Source organism: Clytia hemisphaerica, unplaced genomic scaffold (assembly GCF_902728285.1).
Source record: "Clytia hemisphaerica strain Z4C2 unplaced genomic scaffold, Clytia hemisphaerica genome assembly, whole genome shotgun sequence".
Taxonomy (NCBI): domain Eukaryota; kingdom Metazoa; phylum Cnidaria; class Hydrozoa; order Leptothecata; family Clytiidae; genus Clytia; species Clytia hemisphaerica.
In genome coordinates this window covers 2,216,341-2,234,990 of record NW_027103621.1, presented here as the reverse complement: position 1 = coordinate 2,234,990, position 18,650 = coordinate 2,216,341, and the positions used below count along the sequence as shown (strand labels likewise).

The 18,650-nt window shown below is 37.4% G+C and overlaps 3 protein-coding genes across 3 annotated transcripts in view; 1 reads left to right on the top strand and 2 right to left on the bottom strand.

The window, feature by feature from the left end:
• Window positions 1–461: 461 nt before the first annotated feature.
• On the bottom strand, window positions 462–7,919 carry LOC136802356 (protein starmaker-like). Its single transcript, XM_067059083.1, has 11 exons — window positions 7,828–7,919; window positions 6,782–7,513; window positions 5,927–6,190; window positions 5,190–5,468; window positions 4,668–4,745; window positions 4,118–4,171; window positions 3,592–3,717; window positions 2,641–2,859; window positions 2,187–2,342; window positions 1,321–1,665; window positions 462–596 (listed from the first exon to the last, which is right to left on the bottom strand). The coding sequence occupies exons 2-11, from the start codon at window positions 7,299–7,301 to the stop codon at window positions 499–501; spliced, it is 2,139 nt and encodes a 712-aa protein (XP_066915184.1). The 5' UTR covers window positions 7,302–7,513; window positions 7,828–7,919; the 3' UTR covers window positions 462–498.
• LOC136802355 (uncharacterized) lies at window positions 7,826–18,608 on the bottom strand. Its single transcript, XM_067059082.1, has 21 exons — window positions 18,074–18,608; window positions 16,860–17,594; window positions 16,419–16,661; window positions 16,019–16,058; window positions 15,564–15,699; window positions 15,241–15,292; window positions 14,824–15,063; window positions 14,199–14,394; window positions 13,680–14,044; window positions 13,275–13,474; window positions 12,334–13,006; window positions 12,082–12,177; window positions 11,598–11,693; window positions 11,222–11,363; window positions 10,680–10,902; window positions 10,202–10,469; window positions 9,697–9,828; window positions 9,077–9,439; window positions 8,639–8,800; window positions 8,287–8,391; window positions 7,826–7,955 (listed from the first exon to the last, which is right to left on the bottom strand). Exons 1-21 carry the CDS (start codon window positions 18,177–18,179, stop codon window positions 7,921–7,923), a joined length of 4,608 nt encoding a protein of 1,535 aa, XP_066915183.1. The 5' UTR covers window positions 18,180–18,608; the 3' UTR covers window positions 7,826–7,920.
• The window catches only part of LOC136802303 (uncharacterized), a 60,858-nt gene continuing 58,253 nt past the window's right edge, over window positions 16,046–18,650 (top strand). The window contains exon 1 of the mRNA XM_067059019.1: window positions 16,046–16,112. The gene's annotated coding sequence lies outside the window, so the exon portion shown is untranslated. The remainder of the gene's footprint in view (window positions 16,113–18,650) is intronic.

Sequence of the window (18,650 nt, the reverse complement as noted above, 5' to 3'; positions counted from 1 at the left end):
GCTTCAATGGTTGAGTCTACAGCCCTGTTGCCTTCTTCAACCATTGAAATTAGGGGGGAGGGGATTTAGGAGAGGGAAGTGAGTAAATCCAGTGTTTTTTTGAGGCTGGTGCCAATATATTATTGCACTGATTGTAGTAGAGGTCACGTAACGCTCTGTAACATTTTCTCGTAATTCTAAAACGGGAGCTACTTAATCAAATCAAATCAAATCAAATTTTTAGCCCACCAAAATAAATTCTTGGGAAAGGATTATTATTTTGGTCAGTAGTAAAACATTACAGGAGTTTCAAACTGACGGTTGATTATCAATGATTTTTGTTACAAAATTTTCATAACACTTTATTTAGTTCGAATGATATGACAGCTATACGTCAAGCCTATCGAGATTTTCCTCGTAGGGTCATTTGCATACGAAGCGAATTGGTCTGTATTTTACACACGAAGACGCAAAAGTTTGTATGGTGATTCAGTATCTCTGACAAGTTAATTCAGCTGTTTAGTTTTGCATTTCCCTGTTCACCAATGGGTGCTGTTGTATGGTAGAATGTTTTTCTAAAATACTACGTCTCCTCGTCTTGTCGATCTTTTGTTTTACTATAAAAATAAAAAAATGGAATTTTTTTATCGAATGTCAGGTCTATCAATGAAGTTAACAATGATTTGTTGAAAAGTAATTAAAAATCTAATTTAGTAATTTCAGTCAATTTTCCCTTATAAAACATAGAAAATAGGGCTAAAATAAAAAAATAGTGTTTCCGGAAACCGGCCGGGTGAACAAAAAGTATTTTCTCACCCGGCCGCAGACTATGGGTTCATCTATATGGTTTTTCATAAAGGAAATCAAGTTGACCGTCCAAGCTATCAAACGTTGTTTGGTTAGATATTCCCGCTTGTAAACCAAGTTTTGTTCGTTAGTAGTTGATACAGCTGTATTCAGGGCTTATTTCATATTGTTTGTACATAAAAGTCATCTTTAAAGTTCTATTGCAATGATCTTAAGTTATCAAAATTAGCAAAAAAAAGCTTTTGCCGACCGGCTGCATGAGAGCCTTTTTTCCTTCAGCCGCATTCCGGAAACACTGCATTTTTTTATTTTTGCCTAAATTCTAAAATTCTTCATTCACTATCGACCCTGTTAAAGTGAAACATTTTTATTCAGTTTAAAATCCATAAAATTATTCATTTTACCATAAGTTTGAAGTTATTAAATCAAGGTAAAAACTTTCTGGTTTAATCAGTAAATGATCAGAGTTAACATTTTTCTAGGCACATTAGCACTACAGGGTTGTGCTACGCAATGAGTACAAATAATACTTACTATTTTCATATGATTTATCGAGTTCTTTTTCTTCCAATGCTTTATCCCATAACGTCAAATAAGCCATTTCCATTTTCATCATGAAGCGTGCATCGACTGCATTATTCGGACGTCCGATAGTCATAATAGTGAACTGGACTTCCGGACGTTCAGCGGCCACGCCCTTGGTACTACCTATTTTGGTTCCATCTTGATAACCAGTTAACGTGTCTGTATTCCAAACAAAAGAAAGCTGGACCCACTCATCGTGTTTTATTTTATCTTTCGGTATTTCTAATTTCCATTGTTTTGTTTCGGTACTGATAACCATGACAAATTTACCGTGAAACCATAGGAAAGCGAAACCTGAAATAGAAAAATTGTGTAAATTAAATTGTAGAGCTCGTAGGAATTCTCAAGCTCGAACCGAGATTGTGCACAAGGCGAGAAATATCTAACTCTAGGTTGTCCGAATGAACTTCGAATTATCCTAATTACTTCTGATCACGTGATACAAAATCAATCCAAATTAATTATCCGTAAGGCGAAAATAAAAAAATGTAGTGTTTCCGGAAAGCGGCCGGGTGAAAAAAAGGAAATCAAGTTGACCGTCCAAGCTATCAAACGTTGTTTGGTTAGATATTCTCGCTTGTAAATCAAGTTTTGTTCGTTATTAGTTGATGCATTAGTATTCCAGGGCTTACTTCATACTGTTTGTAAATAAAAGTTATTTTTAAAGCTCTATTTCAATGATCTTAAGTTATCAAAAATAGCAAAAAAAAAATTTTTCGGCCGGCCGCGTGAGAGCCTTTTTCCTTTACCTGCATTCCGGAAACACTATATTTTTTTATTTTCGCCTTACGTGCAATATTTGAATGTAAACCAACCTCGTGATTTCTTAGATTGGCCACCAGTGCTCAATATGTAAGCATCTCGTCCTATAGCATTTTGTGTACTCTCCAATTCTTTTGCATCAATCTTCAACCAAGTGTATATGGTCATCCCGTTCAACTTACACAAGTCTGGATCACTAAAACAAGTTCCTGTCGAGGAAAACGTACCAAAAAATGTTACTTTGTTTTATAGGTGACACATGATGGCCATACTTTGGAGAAAATTATTTTAGCCTGGAATCCTTTTCTGGTCCTATTCTGGATATTTCACTTTTAATATAGGGGACGGCAAGATCCCAAATTTCTAAAATTGCCTTCCCAGTTTGCTTAAACTTTGATCGAGCCGCCACGCTACTGATGGTATCAAGTCTTTTTTCGAACTCGCTTTCATTTTTATGAATTCTAAGTACTGTGTCTAATAATATGATAAATGGTGTTCGTTTCTTACCATTAAAATCACCAGCGATAACGTAACTACCGTTCATTTTGGTGTCCAAAAACGAGTCGAAAACTTCTACATCCTCCTCTTCTTCTTCTCTTCTCACTTGGAGATGATTGGAACTACTTCTCTTTCGATGCGGTGGTATTTGTTGTTGTTGCGGTGGCATGTGACTGGCTCCTTGTGTATTGTAGTAATTTTGTTGCCCTTTTGGTGAATTTGGTGCTCCTTTGATGGAAAGAAAATGATATTGGTATAAAGAGTTTTGGATTCTTGAAGGTTATATTCTCTTTTGGATTGTCTAAAGGTGATTTTTCCTCAGTATTTTTATCGAAATTCTATCGTTCCCAGAATTCCTAATGGGATCTTTTATAGTGCAATATTTCTATTGAATTTCAAGTGAGGATGAAATCAACGTCAATTTACCATTGGGTAACATTGTAGGATATTTTTTTCCACCAGAGACGAAATCTTGGGTGAATTTACCAGTGGGGCGGGGGTCGGGGTCGGGTCTTTGACGCAGGAGTATTTAAGTGGTTGAAGAGTGTAGAAGAGGAGACCCTTGTGTATTTATTTGTATTTAACATGTATTGAAGGGTATAATCTCGGATCTTTAGACAACCCTTTGATTGATTTCATTGGGTCCCACAGATTTGTAAAGCCCGAAGGGCTAGATGTCGTGCTTTTGTTGAAAAGTGTGCCGCGGTTAGGTAGGAAATCCTACCTAGGTAACGTGACATTATAATAGAATTTCAGCGCTTCCAATCAGAAGCTTCGCGCATTTTCTAAAACTATAGAAACTATATTTCTTGCGATATTCACTTTTTTTTGCCTGCGATGGCTTAAAGCACGACATCTAGCCCTTCGGGCTTTAAAAATCTGTGGGTCGAACACCATCCGGCGGAAAATACGAAGATTCGCTATGGGAATAAGGTTTGCACTAGATTTGAAACTACTAACCTTTTTTAGTGATTTTAGCTCCACCCATTAAGATAGCATCTGAACCAGTGATCAAATCGCTTGTCAATATTCCTTTGTTTGTTTCGAACGGCCAAAAGTGAACGGCCTCGAGAAATGGATCCGATGCTGCAAGAAGTTATTGGTTTTACATCATAATGAAGCTCTTTATTTTATAAGAGCAATTTTATTAGAAAATGAATCTCCTGAATCCTGAGCCTGAAATTGCTGAATTTCAAACATTTATAGGTTTAAAGTGCAAAATAGCCTCGATTTTTCGAATGCGAACAGAATAAGAACAATATGAAGCTCAAAGTGTCGAAATGATATGAACAGCCGAGTCGAAACAAGAATTTACTGGTTCTTATGAAAAAAGAGGAATATATGAAATTATTTTCAGCTGCTTAAGTTTATTATCACAAATCGCAAACTCGTAGAAGACGTTTATGAAGACTGTTCTAGATTTTCGATAAACACACAAATACCATATTATAAAGTTTAATATGAACAAAACAATAAACAAACTTACTTAGAATACCATTTGATTCATCTCGCTTTCTGCCAGTAACCTGCTTTTGTTTTTCTAAAAGATTATCACATTTGCACATCAATATCACTTGTAAAAGAAGCCCCCAAAATATCAACAAACCCATCCTCCTTTAACTTTATAGGATCTAGTTCTAGATGCGGTCTATATATTTTGAAATGATATATTGCTGGGAAGAAGCTATGCAGTTTTGGTCAATCTGTTTATTTGCACATTTTGTGCATTTTTATTTCAATGCTGAATATGAGCTTAAGAATCGAAATCAGATTTACTCCAAGAATTTAACCTCCAAAGTCGCATCTCTTGGATTCCCGTCTTGGAAAAATGGAATATTCAAATAGCTGTTGATATTTGATCTACCTTCTATCTTTCTATCTACTTTTCCCTGCTACAGGAAAAACGTCCAATATACCGTATCTTGGAATATTTTATCATAGGGGAGGAGCGAGATAAAAAGTCTCTTCTCCTCAGAGTACACAATAACCTATTAAACTAACCAAATCAGATGGTTTGAATAAAGAAGTGTACTCACCAAATAGCCTCATGTTAGGCGGTGGTGGGTTGTTTGAAGAGTCTCTTTTAGCTACACTCCCCTCTTTCAAGTCTTGCTCTAAAGAGAGAAAAACATTTAAAAAGTCAATGTCGCGGCTTTCATTTTGACTGTTTTGCATTTTCAAATATTTAAAATGGAAATTTTGAAAGAGACGTGACATTGACGAGTAGCTCTCACTAAAACTTACCAACATTTATCTTGTTCATTACTGTGACTTCACACTCCCGCAGCAACAAAGTCGTGCGCCTAGTATAGCTGACCTCAACCTCGTAACCCCTGCGTATTAACGACTTTTTGATATGCTTACTGATAGCGTCAGATACAATAATATTCTCTGGCGTCCATCTTAACGTAAGTAGAGCCTAGAAATCTTCTCTTTTTATACCCTTTTCCTGCTACCCAGTAAATAACTGCTGCAACTAATCTTTCAAAATGGGACATTTTTCGACCCTCGACATTTTTCTACGATTCTAAGTTGTACGAAAAGATCAATCGAATTACTTTTAATGAAAAAGTTTGGGTCAGAGTCTTTGGTATACGTCTCTCCACTCGACGACAGCAAATTTGACTTTTGAACAAGATCCGCTTTTTCGTCTGCATGTACGTAAGGATTACTGCTACCGCCGAAATGCTGTACATTTTCGCCGTCTGTGTTTGAAGTTTTCGCGTTATCGAGATTGAATTGATTGAAATTTTCATGCACGGGTTTTTCGTTTATATTCTTTGATGGTTTAAGAGGTGTTCGGTCACGTTGGAAAGATGTTATTGAGTTGCTATTACCTATGTGAAATAGAGAGAAATAATAATCATAGTTCTTTTGGATTTTGATGGACTAGGTGAAGGAAAAATATATCGACTTGTTTTGCAACTTAAACCCCTCTAATTCAAATGCCTCCATTACTCGAACAAGTTTTATGGTTCCTTCAGTTAACAATGCCTTATAAATCTTTTTCCATAACTCGAAATCCCCTTAGCTCGAACAAATTTGTGTTCCCTATGCGTGCTCCACTGCATGCTCGTTGTTGAATTGAAAAGGACTTCCTCGGCTCATAGCTGATCTTTGGTCAACTTGTCGACTTTTACTTTCCGTGCAGATAATAATCTTTGATTATGTTCTGGGAAGATACTAAGAGACTTGCCTCGAACCCGAAAACTCTTCTCTCCTGAAAATTCTTCTCTCCTGAAAATATTGGGATCGAGCAATTCTCTGAGAAAGAAACTCCCCTTAAATACCATACCTGAATTTTTCAGTTCGGTATTTTTCATTTTATTCGTTTCAGCAGATTGTGAATGCTCAATCAGTTTATTTCCATCGCCTTGATACATCTCATTGGTCGATAAAGAATGATGTCCACCAATCATCTCCTCTTCTCCCACGTGACTAAAGGTAAATGATTCTTTGTTGTTTTCTTGTTGCTGTTGTTTCTTATTCTTTAACTTCTTAGCGTGATCGTTGATTACGTCAACATCTTCTTCTTGTGGCTTTGAATGCTGGGTCATACCTGGTGTTATAACATTGTTGAACTTTGTTAAGACATACTAGACAAGGTTAAACAATCGACGTACCTTTGAAACTTAGCGTTTCAACCTTTTCGAAGAAGATTTATTTTTCATTTTGTTTATTATTTTAGAAATATTTTGTACTATTTTGTACTGACCTGCGTTCAAAACCCAAAACTAACCATATCTGCCATTTTTATCTGACTTTTGAGAAACGATTAACTTTAAGGGTGGTATATTAACGGTATGTTATAGAATATAATACTTTACTACCCCAGGGCCGGCGAATCAATTTTGAAAGTGGAGGGGCCAAATAGTAAGTGTCTAAGAGGCGCCACCACGGTTGGTTGGTTTTTTTTTTCTTAGCAAAAAAGTGGGGGACCATGCCCCCCCCCCCGGCCCCCCCAGTTTCGCCGGCCCTGTACCCATTATAAACATGTAGTGTAGAACTCTCTGGTCAAAGATTTTGGTTAGCCGGAAAGAAGAAATTGTCTCATATAATGTTTTTGTCAGATGTAATGTTTAATTTAATTCCTATTTGAGGCATTGCGGTTGAAAGAGACTTAGAACCAAAAAATGTCAAAATAAAATACCTTTTTCGCTTTCCGATGAAAAAGAACTTTGCTGAGAAGCTTCTTCATTTTCCTTTTGTTCTCCTCCTTTGCGTTGCTTTTGGTGATATTGAGAGCTCTCATTTTCTTCTTTTGACGACGACCCGTCATTTTTATCAGTCTTTCCGTTTCCCCTGAATTTCTCAGAACGCTCATTATCTTTATCCTGTTTATCTTGTTTACTTTCTCTAGACTCTTCCTTTGAAAAACGATTGATTTCATGTTCCATTTGCTGTTGGTGTGACTCCTCAGAGAAGTTCTCATTTTCATCTTCTCCTCTCTGGTGATGAGTTGGTCCATCAGAAAATCGACCAGCTTTTGTTTCATCATTGTCATCAAAATCATTGTTCCCTCTTACTTCATGTAAATGATGTAATTGTTTAGCTTCCTCGTTATCTTGAAACTTCTTCGGGCGTTCGTTGTATTTCTCAGTTGAATCGCTATCTTCATTTTCACCGACTTTTGGATTTTTCCAATGCTTATGATCCTCGTATTCGACCATGTTGTCGGAATTTTTATCGTTGAATTTCCACGACTTTTTAGGTTTATCGTGAACGAACTTCTCATCTTTATTATCAGAATGCCTTTCGCCATCAATAAATTGACCAACTTTTTCATCATTAGAATCTTTGGATTGTTTTAAACTGTTGAACAGTTTTTCTTCATTCTCTTTTTGCTCCTCATTCTCTTCGTGCTTGTATTTGATTTGATTACCTGGAATGAGTATGATTTATTACCACATGAACTTCTCTATAAAAATCAAAGGAAATTTCCCTCGTGGGATTTTGTTCCTGAAAGAGCCTTTAGAAATATACCGCCGAGGAAAATTAATCACCCCCCGCAGAATCTTTTACATTATCCTTGAATTTGCCCCACCTAGGAAATTGCTCCCATGAAAAAGTATATAGTCTCGCTCGTGGTCATTGGCGTACTCGATAACTCTACCTTTCATTAGCTACCTTTTGACTGTCCCCATGTTTTGATAAAAAGCACCTTAAAAGCCTAGCCTCTTTTCCATCCATACTCACCGTTATCTTTGATTTTCTTTTCTTTATCTTTTTCCCCATCACTGACTTTGATTTTATCGACGTTTTCACCTGGTCCATTATGGTCGCCCCCTTCTAACTGTTCTTGTACGCTCTCGTCACCTCCATATCTAGAAGAAATGAAAAAGATTGTCTATCAATGGCTTTCAAAGGAGGGCTGACCTGAGTGGTCAAATTCTTCCGTTCTTATGTTCCGTTCAGTGCATAGATAGTCCAACTGGTTTACCATGGACCCCCTAAAAACAATCAAAATTTAATAGTCCTGGGATAGTCCTGATTTTGGCTCTGTCATTTAGCTTTTGGACTTTGAATTAGGTTTTCTTTTCTCTTTAGAACTTTCAGCCCAAATATGTATCCATATTTTTTTGAACGATTGTTTTATCCAGGGTTAAGCAACATATAATCTGAGCGTGAATGAATTTCGGGTGAAATAATACGTACCGATGATTTGGGCTTGATTTCTTTGAGGTGATATCTTCGACTTTTTATTGTGAATCCTGAATGTTGCGTGAGAATCTGCATAGCCTTTCACGTGATGGTGTTTACCTGTGTAAAAGGGAGAGAAATCGAATTTCATCAAAAGTGGCTTTCAAGGGTACAAAAATACCAAAATACTGTACTGGTTTTTCATGAAAAGATTTTTCAGGTACCGGTCAAAAATGTTCCGATGAATACTGGAATACCGGAAGTTCGGCTTTCATTAGCAGCAGTATGGATAAGGAGAATTATTTCGATTTTAAAAGTAAACTTAAGATAGTCTGTTGAAGACACATTAATCAATTACGCTGTATACCTATACTGAAAGCTTCCGACTCATTGGGAGCACTTGCGAACGATTCTCTGTTTGTGACTGATTGGTGTTCATTTTCGCCGTGTTTCTCTTGGATTTCATGGCTATGGTAAGGTGAAGTGTTCTTGTCCATTCCATTTTGTTGATGGCTTAGCGGCTGTCTTTCTATAATGTTGAAAATAGATTTAGTGTATTTTCTTCGGTCATCTCCTCCATCCGTTTTTTTTCAAGAGGTTAACTTCATCGACTTAAAATCGACCTAAAGGGAGTCATTTATTCGAAGGAGGGTTCAATTGAGGGAGGGGTGCTCATTAAAAATTTGTCCTCAAAGGAGTGGCGTTTATTCGAGAGGGTGGTTAAAAAAGAAGGATGCGTTTACAACGTTTTACTTTAAAAAGATTATCATTCATAAGCAGGTAGGAATGATATGATACCTGATACCTTCTTCACGATTTTGATCGTCTTTGAATCTACTGTAACCAGGTTCTTTGGTTGGGTGATAGGATAATTTCTCCTCTGGCTCAAAAGGTGAAGGTGCCGTCCCCTCTTCGTGTTCGTGGTGGCTGCTCACTTTTGAAGGGGCGTCTGATTCCATTCCGCCCGTATTTCCACCAACCCCGCCTCCAGTACCAGTGAAGTCACTAACACCAAAATTGGCTCCGCCCACACTCGGTTTTGTCTTGATAGATTGTTGAGGAGCGCTATCATCGTCGGGGTATATTTTCTTTCCTTTCTTTAGCTTTTTAGGTTTATCGTCTTGTTGTTTGTTGAATGACTCGGTTGGGCCGTATCGGAATTTGAAACCTGTTTGAATAGTGTTACTTGTTGAATTTGAAAATCATTTCACTCAACTCTCTCTAATTCGAGTATCTATTAAGTAATAGAGTTATCAACTCTTCCTTAAATCGGCTTTCAACCATCTTTCTTAAGTATTCGAATTTTAGAAAGTAGGGAACATGTCTAGATTTTGAAAAATGGCCCAATCGAATCTCTGGTAGAAATTGACAATACAAAAGCTTTCGAATCACTTGAAAAACTTTCATTACAACGCATCGCGTTACCTTGGAAACTTTTGTATTTGTCATCATCTTCTTCATTATCTTTTTCTTTCTCTTTGTTCTTATCTTCAGATGTGAACAGTTCACCATTCTTCTTTCCATCTTCTTTCTTTCCGTCCTTACTCTGCTCGCCTCCTATGAAAATGAAAGGTGTAGTAGTCTGGCTTATCTCTCTTAACCAGGAAAAAAAAGAGTAGCACATTCTTTTTCGCAAATACGAAGATACTTGAATGACAATTTTAAGAGTATCTATAAAGGAGTCTAGAAGTTTCTTAAAAAATATTCGAACTTCCATAAATTTCGCCATCATAACAATCACATTTCAATTCTTAATACGGATCTCCCTCTAAGACACGTAGCCTTGCCAAACTTCAGAGGATACACTTTATGTAGACCCTGATTTTACAATGGCTACACACTCCTCCCCTTCATTCAAGTTTCTTGTGATTTTATTGGCTGAAAGCAAATTCTATCCCTCCTGGGCTGTTTAAGTAAAGAATATTCCTACCTTTAGATCGGTCATTCTTTGTGCCATCCTCATTATTGAAAACATTTTTATATTTCTCCTCTGTCATTTCTTCACGCGTCATTGGCTCGTTTCCAATCTTCTCGTCCTCTCCATGGAACTTGTGTCTTTGTTGACTACTTTCACTTTCGTTTTCCATTCCATGTGATTCACTCGTTGGATGATGTTTATCTTCTTCTTGTGCGACATATTCGAATGGTAACTCGTGAGAACCTCCAGCTTGCCGCAGGGGTTTTGCGTCTGCTAAAACCTGTCAATTACAAAAGGATTAAAATGGAACTATAAAATATGAACAGCCTCACATTTATGGGCCAATCATGACTCCCCCTTGATGTGACACAAAATCTTCAAAATTTCGGATGTATTATAGGGATAAATTATTGATTGATTTTCATTGATTGCACTGTTACCCATCCTTAATTCATGCGACCGTTAAATGGCCTATTGTATTATTGCAAACCTGTTCCTCGTCTGCACGATGGAGTTTCCCTTCAGAATTCGATCCCATTCGTTCATCATACATTTGCTGTCCTTTGCCATACTGATTGTTATCTTGCTCATGCTGGTACATGTTAGCTGGGCGGCTCTGTTCTCCGCCCCCGCCTTCTCCGTGATGGTCTGATGGTTGGGAGTCCTCTTTCATAAATTCATGTCGATGTGCTTTCAAATAGTTGAAAACCAACCTATAGTTTTTAAGTTGAAAATTTCAAAATAAAATACTTAAACTTTAGAAAACAGTTGGAACAAAAAATATTTTTTTCAACACTATAGAAATTGGTATCTGCAGGCAACAAAAATAAGGGATGATCTCTTTAGTCAAAGCTTTGAATCAACGGATTATTCGATCCAACCTTTTACGAAGCTTGAGAAGATCTCAGTACAAGAGTTTGGATGACAAAAATTCTTATAAATAAAGGAGCTGAAAGGAGAGCGATGTTTGGGTTCCTTCAGTCATGTAAAGAGTCCACTTTATCAATAACAATGATTATTTGAATTTCTGACCTTTCTTTTTCTTTACTGCTCAGTTCACCATCACTAGCACCATTCTTTGATGGAGATTCATCAGTTTCCTTGCTATCTGCTTGATGTTGATGTTGTTGTGTAAACCTACTCTCCTCAGGGTATCTGTTCTCTTCCCTATTACCTGATGAAGGAAAGATACGGAGTTTTTTTCACGATCTCAATTTTCCAGTTTTCAAACATTTTTGACAACGTGACACAATCTTAACTAGTGGTGGTATTCCACTATGATTAAACTTTATTGTTTTCAATCAAACTTTCTCCTTGTTTTTAGTACCTATTTCGTTCCTCGTTTGGGTAATTGGAACCTTTGCTAAGTTCTGGTAAAAGCTTTTTCTTTAGACTAGCGGTAATTTACCTTCTTCTTGATGTGAGTATCCATGGTCTTCACCTTTGCTTTGATGTTGTTGTGTATATTTGCTCTCCTCCCCATTCCTCTCCTCGTCATTCTTACCTAAAGGTTGAAAAAAAATTATTGCATTATTGTGGTCAAGTGGCGTCAGTGTCGCAAGTCAGGAGTTCCCAAATTCTAGTCCTCGCTACAAACTTGTTAACTATGGACTCAGTAAAGGTCTACCGGCTTTTTGGAAGGAATGCTAGGATGGTATGGCCGTTGATGCAATAATGCTTTTGTTAATTTTGGGGCACTTGTTACTCTGTACCAGAGTGTATCTCACGATTATTATTCTCACGATCCTCTACGGCAACGAATTTTGAAACTAGCCGTAGATATTGGGTTTGTGTACAGACAAGGCACTTGTCGGCCATTGATTGAATGCTACCCGCTCAAAAATTTAGGATTTTGTATCTTGTAAAAATAATTAGAATGCAGAAATTTATACCGGTTGAAACTAATTTTTCATGGTCTGCAACTTCTTGCTCGCCTTTCTCTCCTTTCAATCGATTGGACCATTTTCCCATACTGAACTTCCCTTTACCTGAGATTGAGACAGAGGGTGTGTATAGGTGTAAAGAGTTATTTCTTTCAGACAGAAAACATAAAAATCTTATGGCAAACGATTGACAAACGAATGTCTTCTTTATGTAATTAATCAAGTTTCAAAACCTAAAAAACATACGCAACTCTAATTTACCTTTCCAACTGACATCATTTGAAAAAGAATTAACACGTTGCTGCTCATTATCATTGCTGGGTGATTGTGTAAAATGTTGTGAAGATTCTCTCTGTTGTTCATCTTGTGTGAATCTACCTTCATTTTTTCCTTCTTTTCCTTGTCGAGAGTTTTCTTCGCCCTTCTCTTGTTCGTTAGAGTGATCTTTCACTTCTTTGAGCTTTTTTTCACTCTCTCCGTTCTTCTCTTGTTTGTCGTTTCTGTCTTCGGTATCACTCATTCGTTGTGGATGCTTGTTGTCTCCATCATATTTCTTACTTTCTTCTTTATCTCCATTCTTTTCTTTATCAAATTTTTGCTTATCTCCATTATACTCTTTGTCACCTTTTTGTTTATCCCCACCATTTTCTTTATCCGATTTCTGCATTTTCTCGTACATTTCCATCGCGTTTTCTTTCAATTTCGCTTCATACAAATCTAACTTCTTGTTGATGTTCCCAGTCCGCCTTTGTGAAGGGACGTTGACGCTTGTGGAGTTCACTTTATGATGCAATTCAGCCAATGGAGACGCATCCATCACTGGATGAGGGTTTAATAACGGTAACATTTTATGAAGCATCGCAACATTATCTCTCCGATGTCCCATTGCTGATATGTACCCGTTGTAATAGTGTCGAGGGAAGGCCTGATAAAACTGAAATGGAATTATTGTTACAGCAATCTCTGTAATTCATAGAAAAATTCTCAAGAGGTATTCGAGTAATGTAAAGTCGCACGTGATTTGTAAGTGAGAGGACAACAATAAATATACGACTTAAGGCTGACATAGTCGGTATCTAGCGGGAGCTGTGTTTAGGTGTGGCGCCCCACTACAGGATTCTCCACCTGCCCACCAAATTACTAGAACCAAAGGAATATTCGATGGAATGTCATATCTTCTACTATTGTCTAATCAACTTTACCTGGTTGCCTCGCTTGTTCCAGGGTCTATAGATAGTATTGTATTTAACAGCGTTTGCATCGCGCGGACTAGCTTCGACTGCTGTTTTGTAGACATTATAAAACGCTGCAGTCTCTTTATCTAGCTCTTCCTCTGCTTTGTCATCATTCTTGACGTACATGTTACACTTGCATTTGTCGACTGGCTCGTGTAGCATACCCCCTGAAAAAGATTCAATTTGAAATGAATTTCTAAGTGTTTCAAAGCTAATTTATATTTTGGATGTCAAATACTGATTCTCTGGTAGAGTATTTCATTTTTAAATACGCCAACAGAAATTAGAAAAGAGAAAAATATTTTCTCTGTGCACCATGACAAAACCTAGATATCATTTGCTCGAAAATCGTTGTCCGGCTTTAAAGCTTACCTACACACGCAGCTCGTTGAGTTCTACCAATAATGGTCGCCAAGCTGTCGTAATCTGCTGTAAACACGTGTTCCTCATCAGGATCTGATGCAATATCATTCAACTGACCACGGTCAACCTCAGGCCCAATCCCCACTGTAATAATCTTCACCCCCATATCCCGTAATTTCCTTGCCGGTAAAGTGACGTCGTCACTAGATGGCCCGTCCGTTAACAAGACAGCCACGTCCAATGCGTCTGCACGGTGTCCGCTATCAAACAACCCTTCTTTCGCTAGATCCAACGCCTGTCCGGTGTATTTTCCGGTATGTGGTTTAACTCGGACAGCATCTCTCGCCTCAACAATAGCATCTGGATCAGCATACCTGTAACGAAATCAAATATTTTGAGTTTTCTCCAAAAAACAGTACAGTAGCTCAATGTTATAAAGATAAAAAATAGTTTCTCCAGATCACTTATAGACTGATAAGGAACTGAACGACGAAAGAAAAAACAAGAAAATAGTTAATACAATCGTACCGGTGAAAATTCATCATGACTTGAGCATCTGTTGCGTATGTGATTAACCCGACTCGCGTTTCTTCCGGTGTTACTTTAAAAGCAGATGCAACCCGACGTCCAAACTCCATAGTTTCAGCCATCTTTTCTTTACCACCTTGTTCCGAACCAGCACCAGCATCAATAACGAAAGCAAGATCCAGCTTGGACGAACAAACTGTATAGAGAAAAGATGGTTTTGTTCGAATTGCTTGAAGAAGTCCAATTGCAGAAAGTAGTTTTATTAGGAACCTTCTTTGACGGAGATGGAGTTTTGTTTCAATTACACGTTTTTTTATAAGAACAAACTATATAGGAACATAAGGCTTCGATGGCCAAAATATTAAGAACTTAAGAACATTTTAAGGCTTTGCGGACTCTGGAGCACCCAATTCCTTACAGAAATGGACAAAAAAGCTCAGAAAATGCCAAAAATAAGAACATGTTAAGAAACATTTTAAGGCTGAAAACTCAAAAAATCAAGAACATCACAAGGCTTCAAAAATTTAGAATGTTCTCATAAAAAACGTGTACGAGTTTCTCATTGAGTCGGGGACTGAGTAGAATAACCAAGGAGGAGGTTTCAAACCATAGATACTGCTCTTACTTTTGTCAGGGCAAATGCAAGGTGGTTTATGTCCCCTGGCAATCGCATCTCCAAGCCGCCCAAATTCCTCGCCATCTAATGTCTGTTTTGACGTCAATACAGAGGCAGGAGGTGGTTCTTCTTTCTCGCCCTTTGCCGCCTTTAGATTTTTGACAATTTCTTTGACAATTTTGATGTTTTTCTCGGCTTGTGATTGCTTCTTGTTTTCAGTAACTTTGTTCATGATGTTTTTCAATGCTCCTGTAAAAAAAAGAATGAAACGAAACATGGACGTGACAAATGAAAAATTCAAAACCAAGTAACCTAGTTAGAACCCATTTTGTCTTAGACGCTTAGACCATACCATGGTTGTGGCTCTCGTGGTGTAAATTAGAATTCTTCTCCATCCCCAAATATTTTCCTAAGTACTATAAATACCTTTGAAGGAAGGTTCCTTGTTGTGCTGTTTTCCTTGGAAGTCTTCTACGATCTAAAATGTAGGTATACAAAGATTATTTATCATGATGTTTATTTATAAGATGTATAGTGCGGGCAGTTGTTTACAAAACGCAAAAAGACTCCCTTTCAGTTTTAGAAGACTCTACTACCTCCATGTCTAAAAAATATTCATTCCCCAATTGACCAAGAATAACGATCATCCAACACTCAATAATGTTGTATAAAGGTTTAAACTGCGTATTGAACCGACTGAGTCAACAATAGACGGCCTTGATGTAAACTTATCAAAACTAAATTAGTACCTGGTTATCCCTGGTCAGCCGTTGATCTTCATCTTCTTCACTGCTTAAGAAGCTTTGTTGAGTTATCTCTTCTTTAGGTTTTTCCACAGTTTGTTTGGTTTGTTTGGTTTCTTTGGGTACCCCGTCGTCCCGATACCTAAGATAAAAGATTGTGAGGTGATAGAGAAGGAAAATTTCTTATAACAATAGTTAAGGTCGATTTAGATAGTATCCTATACTGTATTATTGATTCGTGGGCTATCAAACTAATTCTAAAATTAAAGAATGACATTAACAGCAATCCCCTTCACAGGATAAAATTCCCCACCTTGAGCTACAAAACCTTGTACCTTGTACCTTGGTGACGGTACAAAAATCTGGAATGCACCAGCGTCTTTGGGGAAGGATAATAGTGTTAATGTTTTAATGTCGTTGCAGGTACAAGCAAGGATTTTCGGAAGAAATGCACAACTTACGAGTAAACTTCATTGGCCCATGATCCACCAAGACCATCCTCTAAAGAACAAAGAAAAAAATGATATCAAGTTGGTGAAGGGCAATGCTTCCCAGGTACCTTTTAATTTTGTTTCTATTGCTTGATCAGATTTTCTAAACTTTGGCAAAATGCATTGTTTTGAATAACCTCATCCTTTTTTATTTTTACTATAAAGAAACTTTGGGGTGTAAGGTGTAAGTAAATGTCAATGAAAAGTGTCGAAAAAATAGTTCGGTGACCCAATCATATCAAGCCAAAACAATTTATGGTGATTCAAGGTGATCGCGGTATTACCAAACGAGGGATATATTTAACCAAGTTTTTAGTCGGCCAAAGAAGTATAGATTGTGTAGAACTGTTATGGTAATTGCTTTGCTCACCTTTGCATTGGTCTGATGTCCCATAAACGTTATATCGAGATTCGCCTGTCTTCCCTCCAAAGCATTGTCCACCATTTTGAATTGCGAATAATTTCAATCCCTTATCTAAAGCAGCCTCAGCACATTTTTGTAGAGGATCTGAACGAGTCTTGTAGTCAGAATCCATGAGGAGTGGATGGTTTCCTTCCAAAGTTGGTATGGACCTGATCCACTTGTCCAAATAACAACCGACGTCTGTGAAGACTAGAAAAATAGTTGTTAAAGAGGAATCATGATATAGTCAATAGAATAAAGAACACAGTCTGGAAGAGGGTGGTCAATAAAATTTGGGTAGTCGTAGCCGTGGAAGACAATATAACGTTACCCAAATAATCGGCTGTAGATTCCTGGATTCACTAAATGATATTTCAAGAAAAAACTGTCACAATACGTTGTACATACCATTGTCTCCTAGGGAATAGACCCTCTTGCTGCCTCCTTTCTCCAAGTGCGTTTCTCTAGAAGGAGAAGCTTTACTCTCTTCAAACGTCTTCGTGATTGGTGCATGGTGAACTGCCACAAATGGTTTTGGTGTCGGTAAATGGAAGATCTGGGTCTCCTTCTTCGATGTTTTTGGTTTATTTGAAGTGATTGATTTCGCAGTTTGTTGCTGAGAATGAGTTTCAAAAGAGCTGCCGCCCGATGGTGGTGGGTTTAAATATATAGTGGGCGTATTTTGGCTAACCACCCTATTGAACGATTGGAACATAGCTTGTGTAGGTGAAATCGGAACTGATTCACTAATGATTGGAGAGGTTTCCATAGGCCTGCCCATAGACCCCCAATAAGGGTCACTTGTAGCCTGCTGTTGGTTAGGTAAAGCATACTCAATCAATTGTCTGTTACTCGAAGGTTTTCCAGCCTTTTGTTTCAAGTTCATAAAGTAGCCAATAGACGGTGAATGTTTTTCATTGTGTTTACTCGTTGACGGCTTTGTATTACTTTTTACAGCACCTCTTTGGCGTTGATGTACGTGAGGAGTTTTGTCTTTTTTGATTGCTTTTAATAGTTCATTGTAAAGTTTTGAAGTATCAATTTTCACTTCTTGGAACCTACTTGGTTTTACTGGGTTTGATTCAATTCCAGACCTCCGTTTTACATTTTTCTCAGTTGGTGACGAGTGTGGCCTTGAAAGACCTAAATGATAACAAATAACAACTGTTAGAAAAACCGTTAGTTCGAACCCAATAGTTAAAATATCGGAGTTTTAATTAGTCGGGGAAAAATTTCGTCATTTAGAGGCATTTTCGTCACTTTTCCCCGAAACGGTTTGTGAACAAGAATTCATTGAAAAAATCGCCACTCCGCACCACTCAATCGCCACTACGCTCGAGATTTAATATATGAAAAGGTCTATTTACCCGTGTACAATTCCTTGTGGGGTCAAAAAACTGACATCTAGAGTGCAGTAAGAGTTGTAAAGTTTGTAAAAAAGGAGGCATATTCTTGACGGGAAATAAAGACCTCTTCTAAATGCCCTCCCCTTGATAACCCTCTATACAAAAATTCCTGAGGCCCTGGAATATGCAATACCCTTGTATTTCGAATTATATAGATCCCGCGCGGCCTCTATTTCGACCTTTATAGCCCGAATGGCTTCAAAGTTCGCCACATACCTTTAGAGCTTCGTCCATTGATCAATACTGGCCCAGTTAAGAGTAAGGCTAAAAGCCAAGCCCAAAATAACGGATGAAAACTGCTACCAAAGATGACCCACTTCATTTCTGGAGGACTGTTACCATGATACAAACATACTCAATATCAACACAATTTTTCAATTTTCTAACATTTTGATAATAGTAATAATCTCCATCTAAATTTTATATTTCAGGAAAAATACAAAAATATTTCAAATAATAAAGTTTCACTAAAAGTTTTTATAATTTGGAATCTGCAAACAAAAAAAATAAATATAGTAATTATTTATTTCTCACAAACAATAACATACTTTTGATTATTTTTTTTCGTTCGAAAAATTACTATTCGAATGTCTCAAGAAATACATCATGCTGAAAGTGAGCTCGTTCGAAAATGTCGTTTGCGTCCAATTCTACTTAATTTAATTTGAATTATACTGAGTGCGAGTCGTTGAGGCTAATCTTAACGGAGTAATTTATTTAGTAACTTATTTTGGCCACTTCTCCTTAAATTTGTGGTAATAAAATTCAATTTTGATGGCTGTTTTTTATTTCA